Raw genomic sequence first — 19,080 nt, forward strand, 5'->3', positions numbered from 1 at the left:
TACCTATGTTTCATTTTGTGTTACTGGATCAGAGAGACTCTCATAGAGTTATATATGAATGAATGGTTACAGCACAAAAGATTAAATAAAGGAAGAGTGGAGTGATAATGCCATAAGGTAGTTAATGATCAAGGTGAAAACCTATTGATATAGCAGCTTTACTGCAAAAATGTGAACCTTTATTTATAATATTTATTTTTTTAGTGCTGCAGCTATGAAATTTTACACAATCTGACATTACCTAGAGAAACATTTTGGCTTAGAATTAACAAACTTCATCTTCCAGAGAATGACATATGAACACTTTGCAGATACACTGAGAATAGTGGGGTGTACTTTATGAAATCACCATTTTTACAGATTGTTGGCAGGAACATGCCATCTGTCTGTGCTGGGGAATGATCCATTGCCGCCTTCACCCACTCAAGTCTCCCGCACCTTCACTGGTGACTTACCCTGGTCCACTGCACTTGAGTGGCTTTCTGCCCGTCCTCAGCTTCATGCCTTCACTCTTCAGGCTTACAGGTTTGAAGTAGTGCTGCACAGATGTACTGCACTTGCATTTTAGACTGTTATAAGTGAGAGATAATCTAGTACCAGAAAGCAAATATAATAAGATATTGTGACACCTAAGAGCCATGTGAATGTTAGAGTTACTGAAAGGTTTGACACTCACTGAAGCTGAATTATTTAGAATTGAAAGTGTTGTTTTGGGCAAGAACACCATGCAGTCATACTGTAGAACTGATCCTGTGAAGTAGATAGGTACGGTATATGTGAAGCTACAGAACGTGGTGAAGTTTTTTAGCCTATCTGATGGAGCCAGGATTTTGAGGACTTGAATGGTAAGTGAATGGAAGTGTGGTCCATTGAATTGAGCAGAATTTGGCTGTCTGGACATTGCTACTCCTCACCCTGCCCTAGGGTGGGAAACAAGGTCTGGATGATGATGAAAGTGCTTTTTTTTTTTTTTTTTTTTTTTTTTAAAGAGATTGGCATATGAAATTGTTTGATATAAAGCAAAATTTCTGAGTTTGAGGAAGTTCATATACATAGTCATTTTTCTGGTAGAGTTACAGTAAACCTCAGGGTCATGATTTTCAGCTAACTTTTTTTTTCCCCTGTGTTAGACTTTTACTTTTTCCCATCAGCTACCTCATTCTTCTTATATATATCATATATCTTTGCTTGTATTTTTTGTAGAACCATTATAAATTAATACGGCACAACATAGTACTTTGTTGAGACTTGTGTATCATGTTTGGTAACAGTGGTATCCAACAGCTTCAGTGTTTTATGCCGTGAACAAGGCTATTGTAGCGGTATGAGTCTCATGCTGATATTTAATTTTCATTGTATGTCGGGTACACTGCACAAACCATCAACAACAACAATGTGAATTATTTTCATAGATAAGATTAAGCAGAACATTTTATTGTTTCTTATACATTCACTTCCTTAAGTAATTGATGAGAAATGATACTTTGAAATGCTGCAGTCCTTTCAGTGAACTTTGGGGTAATTGTATGACAGTAAACCAGATCTTGTAGACTGGATGGGGCCTACCTACGCTGTTGAGGTTTAGAAGAGAAAAAAAATCAGTAGTACATTTTGTCAGTCTGTCGGAGGCCTACATAAATAATCTGAACAGGCTGCACTAATACACCAGCTGATTGTACTGTAGAATGCAAATCCTGTATTTTTCTATAGAATGGAAATAGTTACCATGGTATATTGTTCAATAATTCTGACACATTTAGAAATTGAAATTTGTTTTAGAAATAATCCTGTATCTTTAACTGCCACAGTTGTTAGGTAATAAACCTGATTATATTGTGTTCCCAGTGAAATAAGTATTAATTTTAGCCATAAGGGTGATCATGATGAGCATTCTTAGTAAATGTTTGCATTTCACACATTACTTATTACTGTATTACAGTAAAATGTAAGAACAGTCTACCATAATGGAGAGAAAATAAGATTGAAATATATGCTGTTTCTTCAGGTAGTGTATGTGAGTGAGGTGGAGGGGGGGAGAGGGAGGGGGAGGCCGAGGATGAGATGGAGGGATGGGGTGGAGAGGCATATGAGAGAGGGGGGTGTGAGTTGGGAGCAGGGCAGTGAAATGGCGGGGGACAGGGCGACTTGGAGGCGATTTGTTTGTGGCCACCCCAAACGGTATTGAGGCATCTGGCAATAGATAGATAGATAGACATATACACAGTGTCAGTGACAGGTACAGATCATTCCTGAGGACATGGGGGATATACAGTCTTAGAAATATCCGCCCAGTGGTATACAATACAGTAGATTCTTGTTTTTTCATTTGTTTGGACCTTCCAGTAGTATCATGTTTTTATCCATACAGACACTTGCTGCTCTTAGTTTTAAATCTGAGATGGTGAATTCATGATTCAATGAGTGTGATCCACTTCAGGTCGCACACTGTTTATACTTATCTCTATTTTTTTTCTCTCTGTTTTCTGGACTCTACCTCACCTCAGCCTTAGGTGAAAAAAAAAAAAGGTCAAGATGATCATAATTATAATACTGTATTCTTTTTCCAGAATTGGTGTCAAGCTGGCTCTTGACCACACTCTAATAGGTGGCATGACTGGGTGGGCGGAGCTCCAAGCCACTCTTGATGACTACACACACAACTGGTATCTGGGCCCAGACACCAGTCCTTCACCATCACCCCCCACTCGTCCTTTGCTCTCTTCATCCCCTCTTGTCCCTCGACCATTGCTGGCTTCATCACTGTTTCATGAGGAGAATGGATTGCCCCAGAGTTGGGCAGAAGCTGTCAGAACAGAGATGCCAAACTTATTTTCTTTGGGATATAATTCAGTCAAGGTGTGTATATTGGTGGATTGATAGGAGGAAGTTGTTTTCTCTATAATTTTACAATATTTATAGTCAGTGTATGTTGTACAGCAGATAGTTCATGAATCAATCCTTAAAAATTTCTGAACTTAGTTTAGTACAGTACAAGAGTTTTTGGCCTGTGCACTTGTTTATGTGCACATGAAAGCAAAAATCAGTTTCCTCCACACCTAACAGAGAAAGCCAGAGCCATTAAACAAACCATTCACAGAAAAGTAAAAAAAAAAAAAAAAAAATGCTAAAAGAGAGTGCAATTGAAGATGAGTTGACAGTGATATACTGTAGTGAGAATGACATCGGATGACAGGCAATAATAGCCCAAGGCTTTGTCCAGTGGGAGGATTACTGATGATTACTTTTGTCTGTACCTATTATATTTTTCTGTATTCATCCAGGTTCTCTGTTAACTCTCCTCTGTACTTACCCTCATAGGGTGTGCACACTTCACACCTGTTGACCCTGGGAGAGGCAAAAGTGTGGGTTGGACGCTTAGGAGGTGAAGCGGTTCGTGGACTGTGGGCCTCTCTGGTTGCAGAGCTCCTGTATCTGACCAACGATGATGATGAACGCTACTCTATCCAGGTTAGACAGGAACTGGTGATGAGGGGAATAGGTGATAGACAGAAACAGGAGCAAATGCAGAGGTCAATACTACTGAATTCTTTCGTATGCATTTGTTGCAATCCTGAATCTTTTCACAGATATCTTCAAAAGTGAGTCTAAATGAGGGAAGGTATTGTTTGCTTTCTCATTCTAGTCTACTATTTTGATATATTTTTACTCTGTTTGATCATTGCCTCCTCCTCAGGCTCACCCAGTGCTGCTGCGCAATCTCACCATCCAGGCGGCTGATCCCCCACTTGGCTACCCCATCTTCTCAAGTCCTCCCCTTCGCCTAGCCCCTCCCTGGATCAGTGCAACATACCAGCAGGTCCAAGCAAGCAGTGGGAGTCACTAGTAATCATTCATTTTTACATTCCTACCTTAGTTGACAATCTTATGTCATTGTATACACTGTTAAGTACTGTACATTCTGTTTGTAAATTATTAAACGAATCATCAGATTAGCAAATTAAGTAAGGCATGACCTTGCTGAAGTCTAGAAAAAAGATGTTGATTTGGTGATTCTGTGATTTAATTGATAGATATTGAAATGAACATCCAATTGCTAGTTCAGTATACTTTTTTTTTTTTTTTTTAATGCTTTCTACTTTACCAGTTCCAGCTGTTCACAAATGAGTAAACTGTCACAAATATGGTATTTTAGTGTGTATTCTTGGAGGATTCAGGAATAGTTGTTGTTTGCAGGTAATTAGTAACTTCAAATGTTTGGTGATTAAGGGCACTAACAAGTTTTCTTAAGTATCATATAGTTAAATTATGGGTGTGGGGACTGTTTTAGGTGGTTTTCATAATTCACATATTTTCAGGACTTGTGGGAGTGTTTGTTCCCAAGCAGCCTTAAATCTTATGTTGCATCTCGGCCATATTAACATCCTTTCCAGCTTATAACTCATTTCCACCTATCCACTTTATATATACTGTATCATTTAGTTAACCTTTAATTTCAGCTTTTCGCCCTCTGCCTTTACCTTTCTCTACCTTAGTGTTATATGGCCTGTGTCACCAGGTGCATGAATGCTTATTGAATCAATCAGTTAGCATCCTTGAAAAGTAAGAGATGATTGTACTCTTCAGGCAGCTAAGATAATTAAGGGAGAGCCAATGGAAATATCACCTGGTAATTAATCAGTCAGTACCAGCATGCAGAGAGGAGGAAAGGAAAACTAATGACTTTTTTTTTCTCTCTATGTATTTGTCATTTTATGCTATTATATTTTTTTTTTTTTTCTGAAAATCATTTGGAGATAGCAAGAAAAAATTTGTATGTCTTTGGATAGAATGACTTATCTTCACTCCCTCACGTAATAAATACAGTAGTTGAAGAGAAATGTGAAAGGTAAAACAAATTTCCAGTCCAAGAAATAGCTGTGTTCCCCCTTGAATCCAGTGACATATTTTCTGTTTATTCTGGCCAACTCCTTTTGCCTTTTTTTTCCCCCTTAAGATAGGCTTTTCAAACTGGAGGGTTTCGTATAGTCTTCATTAATTTCTTCACTTTAAGAGATCTTCCTGCAAAAAAACTATCTGAAGGTAGCCAGAATGAAATACAGTACAGAGTAAGTTGCCAGATGGAAAGGGTTAAGTTGAGTGAGAGCCATGTTAGTTACCACTTAATCCCTTCAGTTTGGTGACCTTTATTTTTATTTTTTTATTTATTTATTTATTTTTTTCACCTACCTTGAGATAATTCTATTCATGTTAAGAAATACCTTGTGTGAAGGGGTTAATTGTGCGAAGAAGGTTAATGAAGGCTACAGCTAACCACTCCAGTATGAAATGTTTCTTTGAAGCTGAATGTTATTGTATGGAGATAGTAAACATCATCTGAAATATACATCACCAGACTGAAGAGGTCAGTCCACCTCTTAACTCTTCCTTCAATGACTGAACAAGCAGAACTGAGAGAAGGAAAAAGAAGTGTAGTGAACTTGTCCTTAATTTTTTATTAAACTGAATTTTTGACTTTAGCCATTCAGTGGCAACTTAGAGTTGTAAAGAAAAAAAAAAAATTATTTTAATTGTATGTCTCCTTGTTCTCTCTCTCTCTCTCTCTCTCTCTCTCTCTCTCTCTCTCTCTCTCTCTCTCTCTTTTAATTCAGTGTACAAGAAATAAGAACTAGATGCTTGAAATGTAGTTTTGAGAAGCTTCTTTGTGTATTATAGGATAAGAAATCAGATGTAACATTTTTATTTCAGTACTCAGGATTATGCCAAAGATTAGGTTAGTTAGGTATTTTTATTACCAGCATTATTTATATTTTTATCTCAATTAATGAAATGTGATTTTCATAGCCAATGAGTAATATAAGTTAATACATTAGATGTTGTCTGAGTGGTAAGATTTTCTTAAAATTCAACAGCTGAGTGTTGTTGCAGTATATTAACCCCATCATCATGATGACATATTTCTCATTCTTTCCAACCTACCACAAGAGTGTTTTGTTCATCTTAGGGGGCATCATTAGCTGAGAGGGGATGGTAGTACAGTAGTAATAGTAAAGAAGTAGTTTCAACCAATGGCTTATCTAAACATGAATCCAATGGACTGGAATCTAAAGTTGCCCCTCTCTTGCAATCTACCATCCTCATTTAGGGGGATAAGGAGAGTTGAGGGACATTTGCATAACCAGACAGCTCCACCATCCAATTATATCAGTGCCACCACATGAAGGCACCCCTCTCCAGCATCAAGGAGTAAATGAGGGCTGTATATAACCCTTTCTATTCCAAAAGCCTTGTCTAAGCTGAATAAAATCATGTGCAGGTAGCATGTATAGAATCTAGCAGACAATTATAATACAGTAAATGGTTAATGTACAGGTGTCTACATAAATTGTGCTCCCCAACCTCGTGCTCTACTGGACCCTTTGCATCATTGTAATCACGGTTGCCAGCAACAAAATTATACTCCAAAAATGTTTAAGGTTTTTGGTGGTTGCCTTAGTGATGGAAATTCTTATTCTGCCTACCTGGTTTGAGAGTGTTCCTTATGCTGGCAGCTTTACAGCAGTTCCAGTAAGAGGAAACAGTGAATAAAGTCTATTTTTTGTGTGTGTCTAGTCATTATTGCTGTTAATTTTAGACAATCATTTGTCAGCAGCCTACTAAATGTCAATTAACCCTTTGAGATTCAGATGATGCTTTTTGGTGTCACTTCAAATCCAACCTCAGAGATTCCAATGACGAATTCATCCATCATTTTAAGATACTTTTGTAAAATAATCACCATAAATTGCATTTACACATCATAACAGAGACTCGGGCATGATGTTGTGGAATGATTGCTCTGTGCGTGGCGTGTACTGCGCAGCTGGTATGACAAATGGCTTTATTACTCTATTACTTTATTCTTGGCGGGTATTTATTTACGACAAGGTATAAAATTTTTGGTTTCACCCTACTTTAACTCACCCACCAAACCACAAGGCGTCATAATTTTGTTATATGGTTACCACTCAATGTGGTATATGGTTTCTTGTGTACAGGAAACCATTTAGCTTGTCACTTAGTGTAGAGTCATCCATAGGTAGAAGGAAGAGGAAAGTGTGAAGGAAAGAAAGACAGAAGAGGGAGTGTAAAGTCACCTGTAGGCAGAAGGTATATGCGTCCGAGCATCATAAAAAATTGTGCATCTTTTTCCTTTCACTTTACCTTGCAGTAAAATGCAGAAATTAGCATGATCTATATATCATTGTAAAGGTAACTAATTGTAGTTTTGTTTGGTTTAAACCAGGTTTATATATCTTTATTTTATTTTATTTTTTTTTTGCCAAATATTTTTCTATGGCAAGGTATAAAATTTTTGTTTTTTGCCTGACTTCAGCTTGCCATTTTGACTTTTCTTTTTTTTTTTTTTAACATACTACGATAAAGTACAGCTATTCAACTTTAAAGTGACACCAAAACCAACATTTTATCATGAAAAGTGTTTTTACACAGAGCGACCAAGGAAAACTATCGTGCGAGAAGATTAACCTGATAGGGTTAATATGTTTGAATAGATTGGTATGTAATTCTAAATTCTTTCATAAGCAATTCTTAACTTATTCATCATGAGTATGCCGTTTTTAATTATTATTATTATTTGTGCTGCTCCAAATGATTCTGTTCAACTCAGGGAAAACTTTTTTGTGAATTAGATAAAATCATCTGGTGTCAGCAAGAATACTATAAAAGTGATGTCCCTAGATTGAAGAGGTGAAGAACAGATACAATATTTTTAAAATCTAGCTCTACATTCTTGTATTGTGCTGTTTTGTTTATGATGGAACTATGTGATTGCATGTGATAATTGGGCAGACATGATAGTTCTCCCGTTACCAAGTACGTACCAGGTTTTACCTAGCTCTCTGTACCCTGACTTTGTCCATAATTAGGTGGGACAATTATGATGATGATGATGATGACGAAGAAAAGTTATTCACTAAGTTCATGTGCCATTATTTTGTACATGATATCACCAGCTTAGTGGTAGTGTTTACATTTTATCCAAGCTGTCCTTTTGTTGCAGAAACAGTCCTAAGCATGTAGTTGTGGTCTCAAATATATTGTGAACATTCATCTTAACACTATTCATGCTAATCTTTTGGCTTGAGCTATAACTTGAAGTATGTCAATGTATAGTTTATTTCTAGTGATGGTTATGTGCTTTGCATGCACAGGTTTGACTCTTCAGAGGTGACTTGTCATCTGCCTTTAAATGTTGTGAACTACAGTAATCTAGCCCTAGACCCCTACACCACACCGAAGGTGATATGAGGCTGGTTGTTACTGCTTTTTTCATAATGTACTAACTGATATACTCGTAAACTCTTGGAATCATAACCAGGATAGTAGGCCTCTCATGAATGATGTCATGGCTCAAATAGTCATTTCTGCCTCAAGAAATTGGCTTAATAAGTGAGTCTCTGTGTATTATATTATGTGCACTGTCTGCCATGTTTGTGTTTTGCCCTTCGGAGCACTGTTGGTATTAAATATGCCTCCTATCAGCTGTGATAGTGACAGGATTGTGATCATACTTATTAGTGTACATAACAGTTTTTTATTTTTTTTCACCTTACTGACTGAAATATGAGGTAATATGTGGCAGCTGGATGAAAGCACTGTGCGGTATATCACCGGAAAAGTATACTGTATATTCATTAATATTTATCATTTGATAATGTTGTCTCCAGGTGTGTCGTTTATTCTATGTGCTTATTCCTGTGAAGCAGTGTGAAAAATTATTTTTATGCAACTGTAAAGCCAGGTATAGCATTAGGAATTATTGTGTACCTTGGCAGTTATCATCACAGTATTTCAAAGGTAATATTTGTACCTTATGAGTAAACTTACAAGTTGGAGGCCTGACGTTATGTAGTACAAACCCATTCTTCACCCTCAGATGTAAAAGCAGAGTGATAGTTCCGTGCATGCTGTTTTTGTAGTAAATGTGAATGAGATCCCTGCTGATATGTTTTGTATGTCAAGTAAGAGCTGTCTCCAGTTGTAATGTCTGCCTGGAAGCCACATACCTGTACAGTATAATGAGCTGTACTGTTGGTAGCCCTCTGGTTCACGAGTCCATTATAATTATAATCAATGGTAATTATGCACTTGTGTTACATCTCTCTGTCAGATATTATAGACATTATGTGTACAGTTATACTTGTATTGCAGCTCAGGTTTATTTTTTCCTTTTAAAATTGATGCCAGTGTCTTTTGAGAGTAATTATCTTACCATGAGGGTTTGTATGACATGAAGAAACATAGAGTGTAATTTTATATTGTGAACATTCCATTTTCATCGTAAATATTGACACATGATTTAATTTAATTTTTTTCTAGATAGAATACTGTTGCCTTGTATTGAAAGATGCAGAATGTATGAACTCTCCACTGGTTCTTTTGATTTTGCTATAGGTAATACTTGCCATTTAGCAGATGAAAGCTTGGAAAGAGTGCTGCATTTTAACAAGGCTGTTGCAAAGAATACTGGAGAAGTTCTTGTTTGTACCTATTTTATAATCACTCTATGTTTTACGTTTTAGATCAGTTCCCAAGCACAGTATGTATGTGAACACCTGTAACCTTTGGAAACAGTCTTAGCCCTACATACTAGTGACTGATTGCTTCTGGCTGATTAATTACAGTGGAATGAGGGAGGGAGTTGTAGCCCCTTCACCCCTGCCTATCCTTACTCACTACAAGTTCCTCACTTGTCAGCCAGAAGCGATCCAGTACTTGTGTGTAGAGGCTAAGACAATGGTTCATATTTTTGTCTACTGAGGAGGCTCCCTAGCACTTCTTCCTTAGCAGTTTGTTTTCCTTACTAAGCACTATTTTTCCCTTTTCTGTGATGTTAGAGTTAATTGAGAAGAGCCTGTGGAGTTACATGGAGACAGACCGACAAATGAGGAAGTAAAGGACAACTGTGGTAATGATGTGGTGGATGTGACTGAAATTGTTGAGAGAAGTATTCTGAAATCGTTTGGCCATGTGGAGAGGATGGAGAATAAGAGCTTGACTTTTAAAGAGTGTATGTGAGTAGGTGGAGGTGGAGAGACATACCAAGGATGAGATCAAAGTATATAATGGAGAGATATAGTATTTGAGAGAGAGGTTTGTGAGTTAGCGGGACGACAGCCAAATTGCAGATGACAGGGCAACTTGGAGGTGATATGTTTTTGACCAGTCCATATGGGATGAAGACAGCAGGCTGTACAGTAAATGGATGTGACTTATGTCATTTTATCATTGACATTGTTTGCCTGAGTATCATAGATAACAGTATGAACATGCAGAATTAAAGCTATAAGGAAGAGGTGCTAAAAAGTCTGCTGACTGAATGAGAAAAGAGGACATTGTCTCTCTTCATGTGCTTGCAGCTTTCCCATGTGATACTGATCTAATGTCTGGTGACAGAAAATGGAGGAAGAATGTTTGTATGTATTTTTTATTTTTTTATTTATTTTTAGGTCACTGATTGTGTGTCTGTGTCGTTGATTTAGAATGAAGATTAACAGATTTGTCTCTGTGTTAGGGTGTACCAGAGGGTTAAGTTATTCTAAATATGGACCCACAAGTAATCATCACTGTAAATGTTCATGGAATAATAGCTGATTGTGGGTATCCCTGTTAACACCTCCATTGATACACTAATAAATATTTGGCCTGTAATTGCTCTGTAAGCTGTACGTTGCTCACAGAACTTAGAATGTTGGAATACATGTATGTCCCATTGTATATGCAAGTTCCAGTTGAGCTTTACAGTAGCTTTATATTACTGTTACAGTAGTACAGTATTTTGATGAATGTAAATTTGTTGAACTGTGTGGTACAGAGATGTCCTAGATGAACCGCAGAAAGGCTTATATTCACAGCACTGAATGTCAGATGTCAAAGTATGCTCATCCCAGTAGCCTTTTCTATATTGACGTGAATTTAGAGTTTCTGATACATTTAATAGTACGTGGGTTTGAAGGTGCCGTGGAGGCTGTTAATGCAAGTAACAGTTGTATTAAGATTTCACCTTTCATAAATTTATAACTTCTAGAAACATACATGTGGTATATGCTATAATACAGATTCATGTGGTATGTGTGAAGTACTGTACTTTACACCATGTGAGTAGGAACTGACATTCATGTACAAGTTATATTTATAGGTATTTCCTTTTGTCTTTCTGTTCTTCTTAAAGTCATTCTTAACCACTTCACTCCAATGATATGTTTTTCCATTTTATTCGTGCATCCAACGGATGATTATATGCAGCATTAGAGAAACTTTCCAAACTAGAGGGGTTAGATATAGCCATAATCAACTCCTTAGTGACTAGAGTTGAACAGAAATGTTGTAAAGTATCATCTGATGGTGGTGTGGTTTAAAGTAAAAAAAAAACAAATACAAAAGTCATTGGATTGAAGGGGTCAACTTATTATTTTTATTTGACCGTCCAATAGTTTTTAATCTTATAGATGGTAAGGATTTCCTTTAATTTATTAAAATTGTAAGGTGTTTCACATCATAAAATTATCAGTACTAACTTCCACAACAGTTAGAGGGTTAAGAGACATGAGTTTCATAACTATTCTTGTGTTGCACTTTATCATTCATGCAGAGCTGAAAGTTCCACTGAAGTATTGGTTACTTCATATAATATACGAGATATTGAAGATGCTGTGTCAGTTTTAAAGTGTACTGCAGTGAGTGAATTAGAGTACAAACTTATCTAATGATGTTGCCTTCATGATGTGGACACAGTTAGGTAGTGACTGGGCAGTAGACATTATTTTCTTGTAGACAAACTGTTGCTAATTGATGGTCTCTGTTTAGGCCTGTAGGCGGTTGCTGAGAATTTCAGCAGGTTCATGCTTAGTCACAAGCATTATGTTTATCCTTGTTTTCAGTCTTTTGTATTTGATAGTTTTATTGAAGTACTTCACTACTTCAGCCATAGTTGCTTGTCACAGTATATATATTATAGCAAAAGCTGAACAATGACAATAATTATAGACAATAATTAAGGGAATAAGTAATGATTGCTGTTACTTGTCACAGAGTATAATAGTATGTAAAATTTTCTATGATGACTTTCACACAAATAATTATATTGGGGAAAAGTGGATATAGAGTACAGTATTTCATTCCTTGCTCAGTTACATCATGATGAAATGTACTTTGTATCCTATGCAGTATACAGTACTGTATAAAAAGGTTTCACAGTACCAGTACTAAATTTGGCCATACATAGGTACTGTATTGCAAAAATAGATTTTGTGTACTGACAAAACATGGATTGCTATTTAAGTTCAACAGAATTTATGTTTTATATTTATGTATAAATTTATTTTTGTAATATATATGAAAGGCACACATTAGCATGTTCTTATCCTGATAGTGTAAGGAATTGACAACCCTAACACTTCTCACTTGCGGTGTAAATAGTTGCCTGACACGTGTACTACAGGAGAGGATGTCCAAGAGCATGAGTCCCTTTCCACATCAGTTGTTTTCTCTTCCATAAATTAATATTCATTTTTTTTTCTTGCTTTCTGGATCCTACCCCACCCCACCCTGGGGTGGGAAAGGAGGTCCGGAAGATAATGATGATGATGTAGAGAACTGGTGCGCCCCGGTAGTAGACAGCGCCTCACCAGGGTCAGACTTGAATAAGTTGAGTCCTTCCCACAGCGAGGTGCAGGGAAAAATGAAGCTTGGTACCCAGGTGGATGCACAGCGTCACCATGCTTAGGTATTACAGTACTGTACTTCTCAATGTGGGTGGCGTGGATGATCTGAATCAGTCCATAGAGCCTTACATCTCTAAAAACAAGCTGCCTTATACAAGTCTGTACTATTTTTACTGTAATTTGACCTAATACTGCCATCTCTCCATCTTGAATGCCGAGTTGTAACGATAGATTAGCGGTGGAATGCGATGCTATACTCTTTTTACTCTAACGAGGCCCAGACTTTCATCATTTTGCATCTTATTTCATGCAGCTTTGTGGTAGAAGAAGACAACAGTAGTACGTTCTTTACATGGCACTTTTTCGTGACAGGCACCGTATGCTGGCGTTAATCTTGTTACAACTAGCATTCAAGAGAGAGTTGGTAATTTTAGACCAAGACAGAGTGAAAAAAGCATACAGAGAATTGCTGAGGAATGGATGGAGAGCCGTAGCATTGTCTTTTTGTGCTATTGAACTACGTGAACTAAGCTGCAAAAGGACAAAAATCTGAGCCAAGCTAAGGTGAACAGGGTACAGGAAAAGTCAAATATGTACTACTTTAGATCGGTCCTTTATGATTTTACTTAATATCTTCCTTTGAGTCATGCTGCATTTACTGTTCCATAATAACAGCAAATGGCAAAAGAAATGACAGTATACCCTTTTTACACTAACAACCTAAAATTTCAATCTCTCCATACTGAATGCCATGTTGGTGCTAGTGACGAAGAAGTGCTACGGAGAGTCACAGTATTGTCTCTCTGCCCCTGAGCTACCTGAAATAAATTGTAAAATGTAAGAGACGAGTACCTGGTCTAAGTTAAGGTAAAAGGACTACCGTACAGAGATCAAACAATGCTTTCGCGGAGCAGTGCCTGGATTTTTTTTATATAGTCTATTAGGCTTCCTCATTAAAAAAAAAAAAAAAAAAAAAAATTCGCTCGTTATACAGGGTGATTCTGCAAAGAGTACATTAAATTGGAAGACTAACTCCTTGGGTAATTCTAAACCACAACGTCTCAATGGTAAAATGTTAGATTCTGCATAATTTGCATGTCACAGCACATTTAAGATGTTGTATTAATGAGAGTGAAAGTTGAAGTCAAACCGGCTTAAGTTTTTGTACTCGTTTATTTACAGATCTCTACAGTGTCCCCCCTCTCTGTTGCAAACAAAAGGAAATGCTCAAATTGGTCCCCATGTGCTTCTAAGGGAGACTGTACGCTTCGTACCATTGATTGTCTGTCGCGTTCCAAAATGTCTGGACTGCGTTTAATGTGCTCGCGCCTGTCACGGACACGTGGCCATAATTCCTTTCTTGTATGGACCTCTGTATCATACACCAACGTCTTTGACCCCATAGGTAGAAGTCCAAAGGGGAAAGCGTGGTAGTCAGGGAATGGGGGCAGCACCCCCTATCCACCTGCTGGGGTAAACAGTATCCAGTTATTTCTTTGATGCTTTGGTAAAATGGGCAGGCGCACAATCATGCATGGACCATATGCGACGCTTTACAACCAGTGACATTTCTTCAAGTAACACTAGCAGTCTCCTCGAGGTAGTGCCTGTAGACGTCTCCTGTCAACTGCTGTGGTAGCAGATAAGGGCCAATAATGTAATCTCCAGTACTGCCAGCTTATACATTTATGGAAAACCTCAACTGGTGTCCTCTACGTACTACGTACTGTTGTTCGTTATGATGTTACCATCCGTCCATGTACGTGTGTTGTGTGTATTAAAGGTACCATCTTTTGTGAATGTTACCTCACCTGTGAATAAAACTATACTGGTGAGCTGAGGGTCAACAGCATGCTGTCATAAATGCCACTGACAGAATTCGATCCGTCGTGGATAATCGTCAGGCTCCAAACCTTGGACTTTCTGGTGATGATACGGGTACAGGAGGTTTGTGTGGAAACACCTCCAGACGTATGACTGTGCCACACGCAACACAACTACAACTGCTTGTGTATTAGTATGTGGATTTTCCTGTGCCAGGATCAGGATTTTCTCGTCTTTGGGGTCCATGTGTCGGTTATGGTATCTGCTGTGAATCTACGGTCAGATCCCATTTCCCTCAACCTTCGATCAACAGGGATGAATGCTCGAGGGTTTTGCGGCCTTCGGTGTGGATGCCGTTCTTCATACAGTCATGCAGCCTGTGCAGCATTTCCACCTGCTGATCCTAATACAAGGTGTACATCAACACATTCAGCATCTGTGTACTGCTCTATGGTGAAGTGCACTCCGATACGGCGCCCGACCGTGACCTACAGGCGTAAGATAACAGATAGTGTTAGATACAGTTAAGACGTTATGATGTTAGTCTCTACCAAATTACGTTATGTTTTTTTCAGTACAGACGTAACATGTAAGCAACAGCTAATTATGCAAAATTCATAATCCAAAGATTTAACTGTAGTGCGACGTATCCTCCTACACAGTAGATAGAGATATGGGTCTGGCCTGGGATGCGCTGTTGTGTGGTGCACACCAGCCAGTCCACATTACCTTCCCTTCCCCACCCCATCTCCATACCTCCCCTCTCCCACCTTATCCCCACCATAACTGCCTTTATCTCATTCGGTCGTGCACGGTCCGTGTCACACTGCAGTTGTGTAGTTCGTCTGTATCACGCTGTACTGCTGTACATAAGACAAGTGTGATAAATTATCACAAAAACCTACTCGGGTTTCACTTCAGTTTTCACCCTTATTGATACAACTTCTTAAATGTATTGTAACAGGTAAATTATGCAGAACTGGACATTTTACCATAGAAACATTGTTGTTTAGAATGATCCAAGGAGGTCTTCCTCCAGTTTAATGTACGCTTTGGTGAATTACCCTGTTCAGTATATTGTTTCAAGGTTCGAGGAAAACTAAAACTTCACTAACTGATGGTACATAGCCTAGATACAGTATATATATTCTTGCACACTATGAACGCTCTTATCATCATCATCATCATCATTATTATTATTATTAGTAGTAGTAGTAGTAGTAGTAGTATTTATTATTTCTATACTGAAGTACACATAAAGAGGAGAAAAACTGTGATCTGTGGAACGCCATCGGAGGGAGAGCGTAATGTTTCAAGGGAGGAGCGGGACTGCGTGCAAGTGTTCCCGATGGAAGAGAACGCAGCGTATAGTGAGGAAGAAAACCAGCTAAAGGTCGCAAAGCATTGATCAATACAACTGTTATTGATGTCGATGAAAGTCTTGCAGTTAATCTCGGTCTCAGGCACCAATATGTTCTGTGTTCTGATCATTTTAGTGCAATTGCGAAGAACACAGTTAACTGGGCACACTCGACTGAGAACATAAAGCGGCAGGATTGGTGGCTATGATTTGATAAATGCGTTGTAAATTGAGCAGCCCGCAACCTCCCCCAGGTGGGATGTGATTGGTGGAAGGGTTTGGGTATTTTCCTCTCTGGTGGTGGGACAAGGGGACATGGACGGGAGGAGGGACAGTACTCGCTCTACCCTACTTCCTTGCACTGCGGCCACTGCGCTCCGTCCCGGCTCTGGAACTACATCTTACTCTGCTACTTCCCTCATCTCCGCTACTTTCCACATTTCCTCCAGCGCTACCGTTCAGTAAGTTCTCTGTACGTCACTTTAAACGTTTATTTTTAGTCTTTTTTTCCCCCCAGAGTGCATTAAAAAAAAATCCCAAATTATGAAGGCTACAGGTAGTTTGACTCCTTCGAAGGATTCCGAGGCCTTGAATGTAAAAGAGTGCCCGGTTCATATCATTGGAGATGTTCATTCATTCATTCATTCATCATCCAATCCTACATTGCCCCATGAGGAGCGTAGGAGCCCGGGGCTAGGCAAGTTGGTCCTGACATTTAAGATGAGAGTGACCAGCCTCACTCATCCCTGAGTGGCATTACGTGAGCAATAAACCCCAACCATCCCTTGGATATAAACCTTCACCGGCTCAATCCGACTGGAGCGCCGTAAACCACCAGGCGCCATAATTTGGTTATATGGTTACCACCCAGCATAGTAAATAGTTTCCTGGTGTACAGGAAACCATTTGGCTTGTCACTCAGTGTAAAGTCACCCACAGGCAGAAGGAAGAGGTAAGAATGAAGGAAAGAAAGACAAAAGAGGGAGTGTAAAGTCACCCGGAGGCAGAAGAACAAGGAAAGAATGAAGGAAAGTAGGACAGAAGAGGATGGAAGGAAAGAAGGATGGAGGAGAGGAAAGGGCAGACACCCGAGAGCAGCACTACATCGAGTGAGTGGATGGTGAGCGCCCCCACCTACCATTTTTGACTATTATTTATTTATTTATTTATTTTTGTGTCATGCATACATAAAGAAAAATATTCCCAAAATGTGTGCAAATGGTGATGCCCATGAGGAGGATTCCAGGGGCCTGATGATGAGTGTGATTTTTTTCGTTCTTCATTTATTATTATTATTATTATTATTATTATTGTTGTTGTTGTTGTTGTTATTATTATTATTATTATTGTTGTTATTGTTGTTATTATTATTGTTGTTGTTGTTGTTATTGTAATTGTCCCCAGATAATCTTGCCCACAGACTGACAAACAATTTGCCGATAACTGATATCTACATATAAAGATGATCTGTCAGTTCTCCCCGTTTGCACTTACTGTATAAGTATATGGGGAAGTTGAGATATTTTGAAATTCATCCTCGATTTCTGAACCTGCTTATACAAATACGAACAAAAAATCGCCTACAGTCCCTTGCCAGCAGTGTTTTGCCTTCTATAGCCCTCATTCCCCGTGCCCCAGCACCAGGGAGCATCTGTCCTTATCTTGTTCTTTTGCTGTGTGCCCCATATTGCTATCACACACACACACGCCCGTGCTCGCACGCGCTCTTTGGTCAAACAAAGACGGAGTTTCTAAGGTTTCCAAGTTAACTGGGTGTTGAGCAAATGCGGCGTCCAGCCGAGAGTCAAACCTACACGCTCTTGCCCGCGCCTTCCCACCGTGAGGGGACATAATTATGTTCACTGCACAGGCCATCCCTGTGGGGGGAATTGCTTGCCTGCGGCTGATGGATCTACCTGACCAGATATGCTACTCTTGCTTAAGCGTTATCTCATTACTAAAACTGAAACATTAGTGGCTGTGAATGTGATTTATGTATGTTATTCTCTACAGAACCTCTCATAATAATAATGCAGTATAAAAAGATATAATTTGCCTAGTATGATGATGTTATAATTTTTCCATTATGATGCTTTTTAATCTCGAACCCCAGCAATGACTAAGCACGATATTCTTTTATAATTAGTTTCACCCACCGGATTCTTTCCTAACTCAGATCGCCTTTGTTCTATTTCAGTGTTTATCGGTACCGGCATGATTGTCAAATGACTGTACTTGAATGGATTTCTAGATGATTTCAATGTAATCAATACTCTGAATAATAAAACTTTATATCAGACTTCACTAGACCAATATTGTATACAGATCCTTGGTAGCTAGTTGCCATCCCAACCAGGTGGAGTGCCACCAACGGCAATATAATGCCTGTGGCAAATGTGTGGTTTTCGTAGATTTATGTATAAATCTTAATTTGTTTTCAAAACAAATAAGTGAAGAGAACTATGAATATGTGCAGTCTGTGTTTTATCTATACTCAACCCGTGTAAACCTTTGCTGGATCAATAATTGCGTGTCGCAAACACGTCCTTGTTTGTGCTGCATTATAGTATCGTGAACCACCCAGGCACCAGAAATTGTCCTTCCACTGTGTTTGTTTGGCCAGGACAAAATCTTAAGGATGAAAAGAAATGCATATTATATTATACTCTAATTATAAGTTGTTTCTGTCTGCTTGTATTCATGTATTATCCTATGTGAGATTGGTAACTTACGAACTGGCAACAGCTGACAAACTACAGTGTTGGCAGTGCTCTTTATGCTTCCAGTGCGTAGAGGCCGGTACTGTTTGTAGTTACGCCGCCTGGTAACACATAAATCCACACATTCCGAAAGTCCAACTTCACGTCACCTTGTTACCCTATCACCACCTTGAAGTTTGCAGCTCGTTAATCATGCCAGAATATGACCTTTAAGTTTTAATCTAATTTTTCAGAGAGAAAAAAGAAACACGACACATCACCACTGTCGAAAACATTGGTCAAGAAACATCATTTCCATATGCATGGATAATAAAAGGTGTGATTTCCACCCCCCTTCCCCCTCCTCTCTCTCTCTCTCTCTCTCTCTCTCTCTCTTTCTGTGTGTGTGTGTGTGTGTGTCTGTGTGTGTGTGTGTGTGTGTGTGTGTGTGTGTGTGTGTGTGTGTGCATACCATTGTTGAGTGGGAGAGGGGAAGGGGAGAGGGCAGTCGGAA

The 19,080-nt window shown here is 38.7% G+C and overlaps 1 protein-coding gene across 1 annotated transcript in view; it reads left to right on the forward strand.

Moving 5' to 3' along the window:
* The window catches only part of LOC145413779 (pecanex-like protein 4), a 33,899-nt gene extending 30,055 nt beyond the window's left edge, over positions 1-3,844 (forward strand). The window contains exons 15-18 of the mRNA XM_080283434.1: positions 361-525; positions 2,568-2,856; positions 3,319-3,468; positions 3,695-3,844. Of these exons, the coding sequence (XP_080139560.1) occupies positions 361-525; positions 2,568-2,856; positions 3,319-3,468; positions 3,695-3,844 (754 nt within the window). The remainder of the gene's footprint in view (positions 1-360; positions 526-2,567; positions 2,857-3,318; positions 3,469-3,694) is intronic.
* Positions 3,845-19,080: the final 15,236 nt, after the last annotated feature.

The sequence above is a fragment of the Coenobita brevimanus genome, chromosome 97, assembly GCF_032717465.1.
Source record: "Coenobita brevimanus isolate Jiangsu-jjx chromosome 97, ASM3271746v2, whole genome shotgun sequence".
Taxonomy (NCBI): domain Eukaryota; kingdom Metazoa; phylum Arthropoda; class Malacostraca; order Decapoda; family Coenobitidae; genus Coenobita; species Coenobita brevimanus.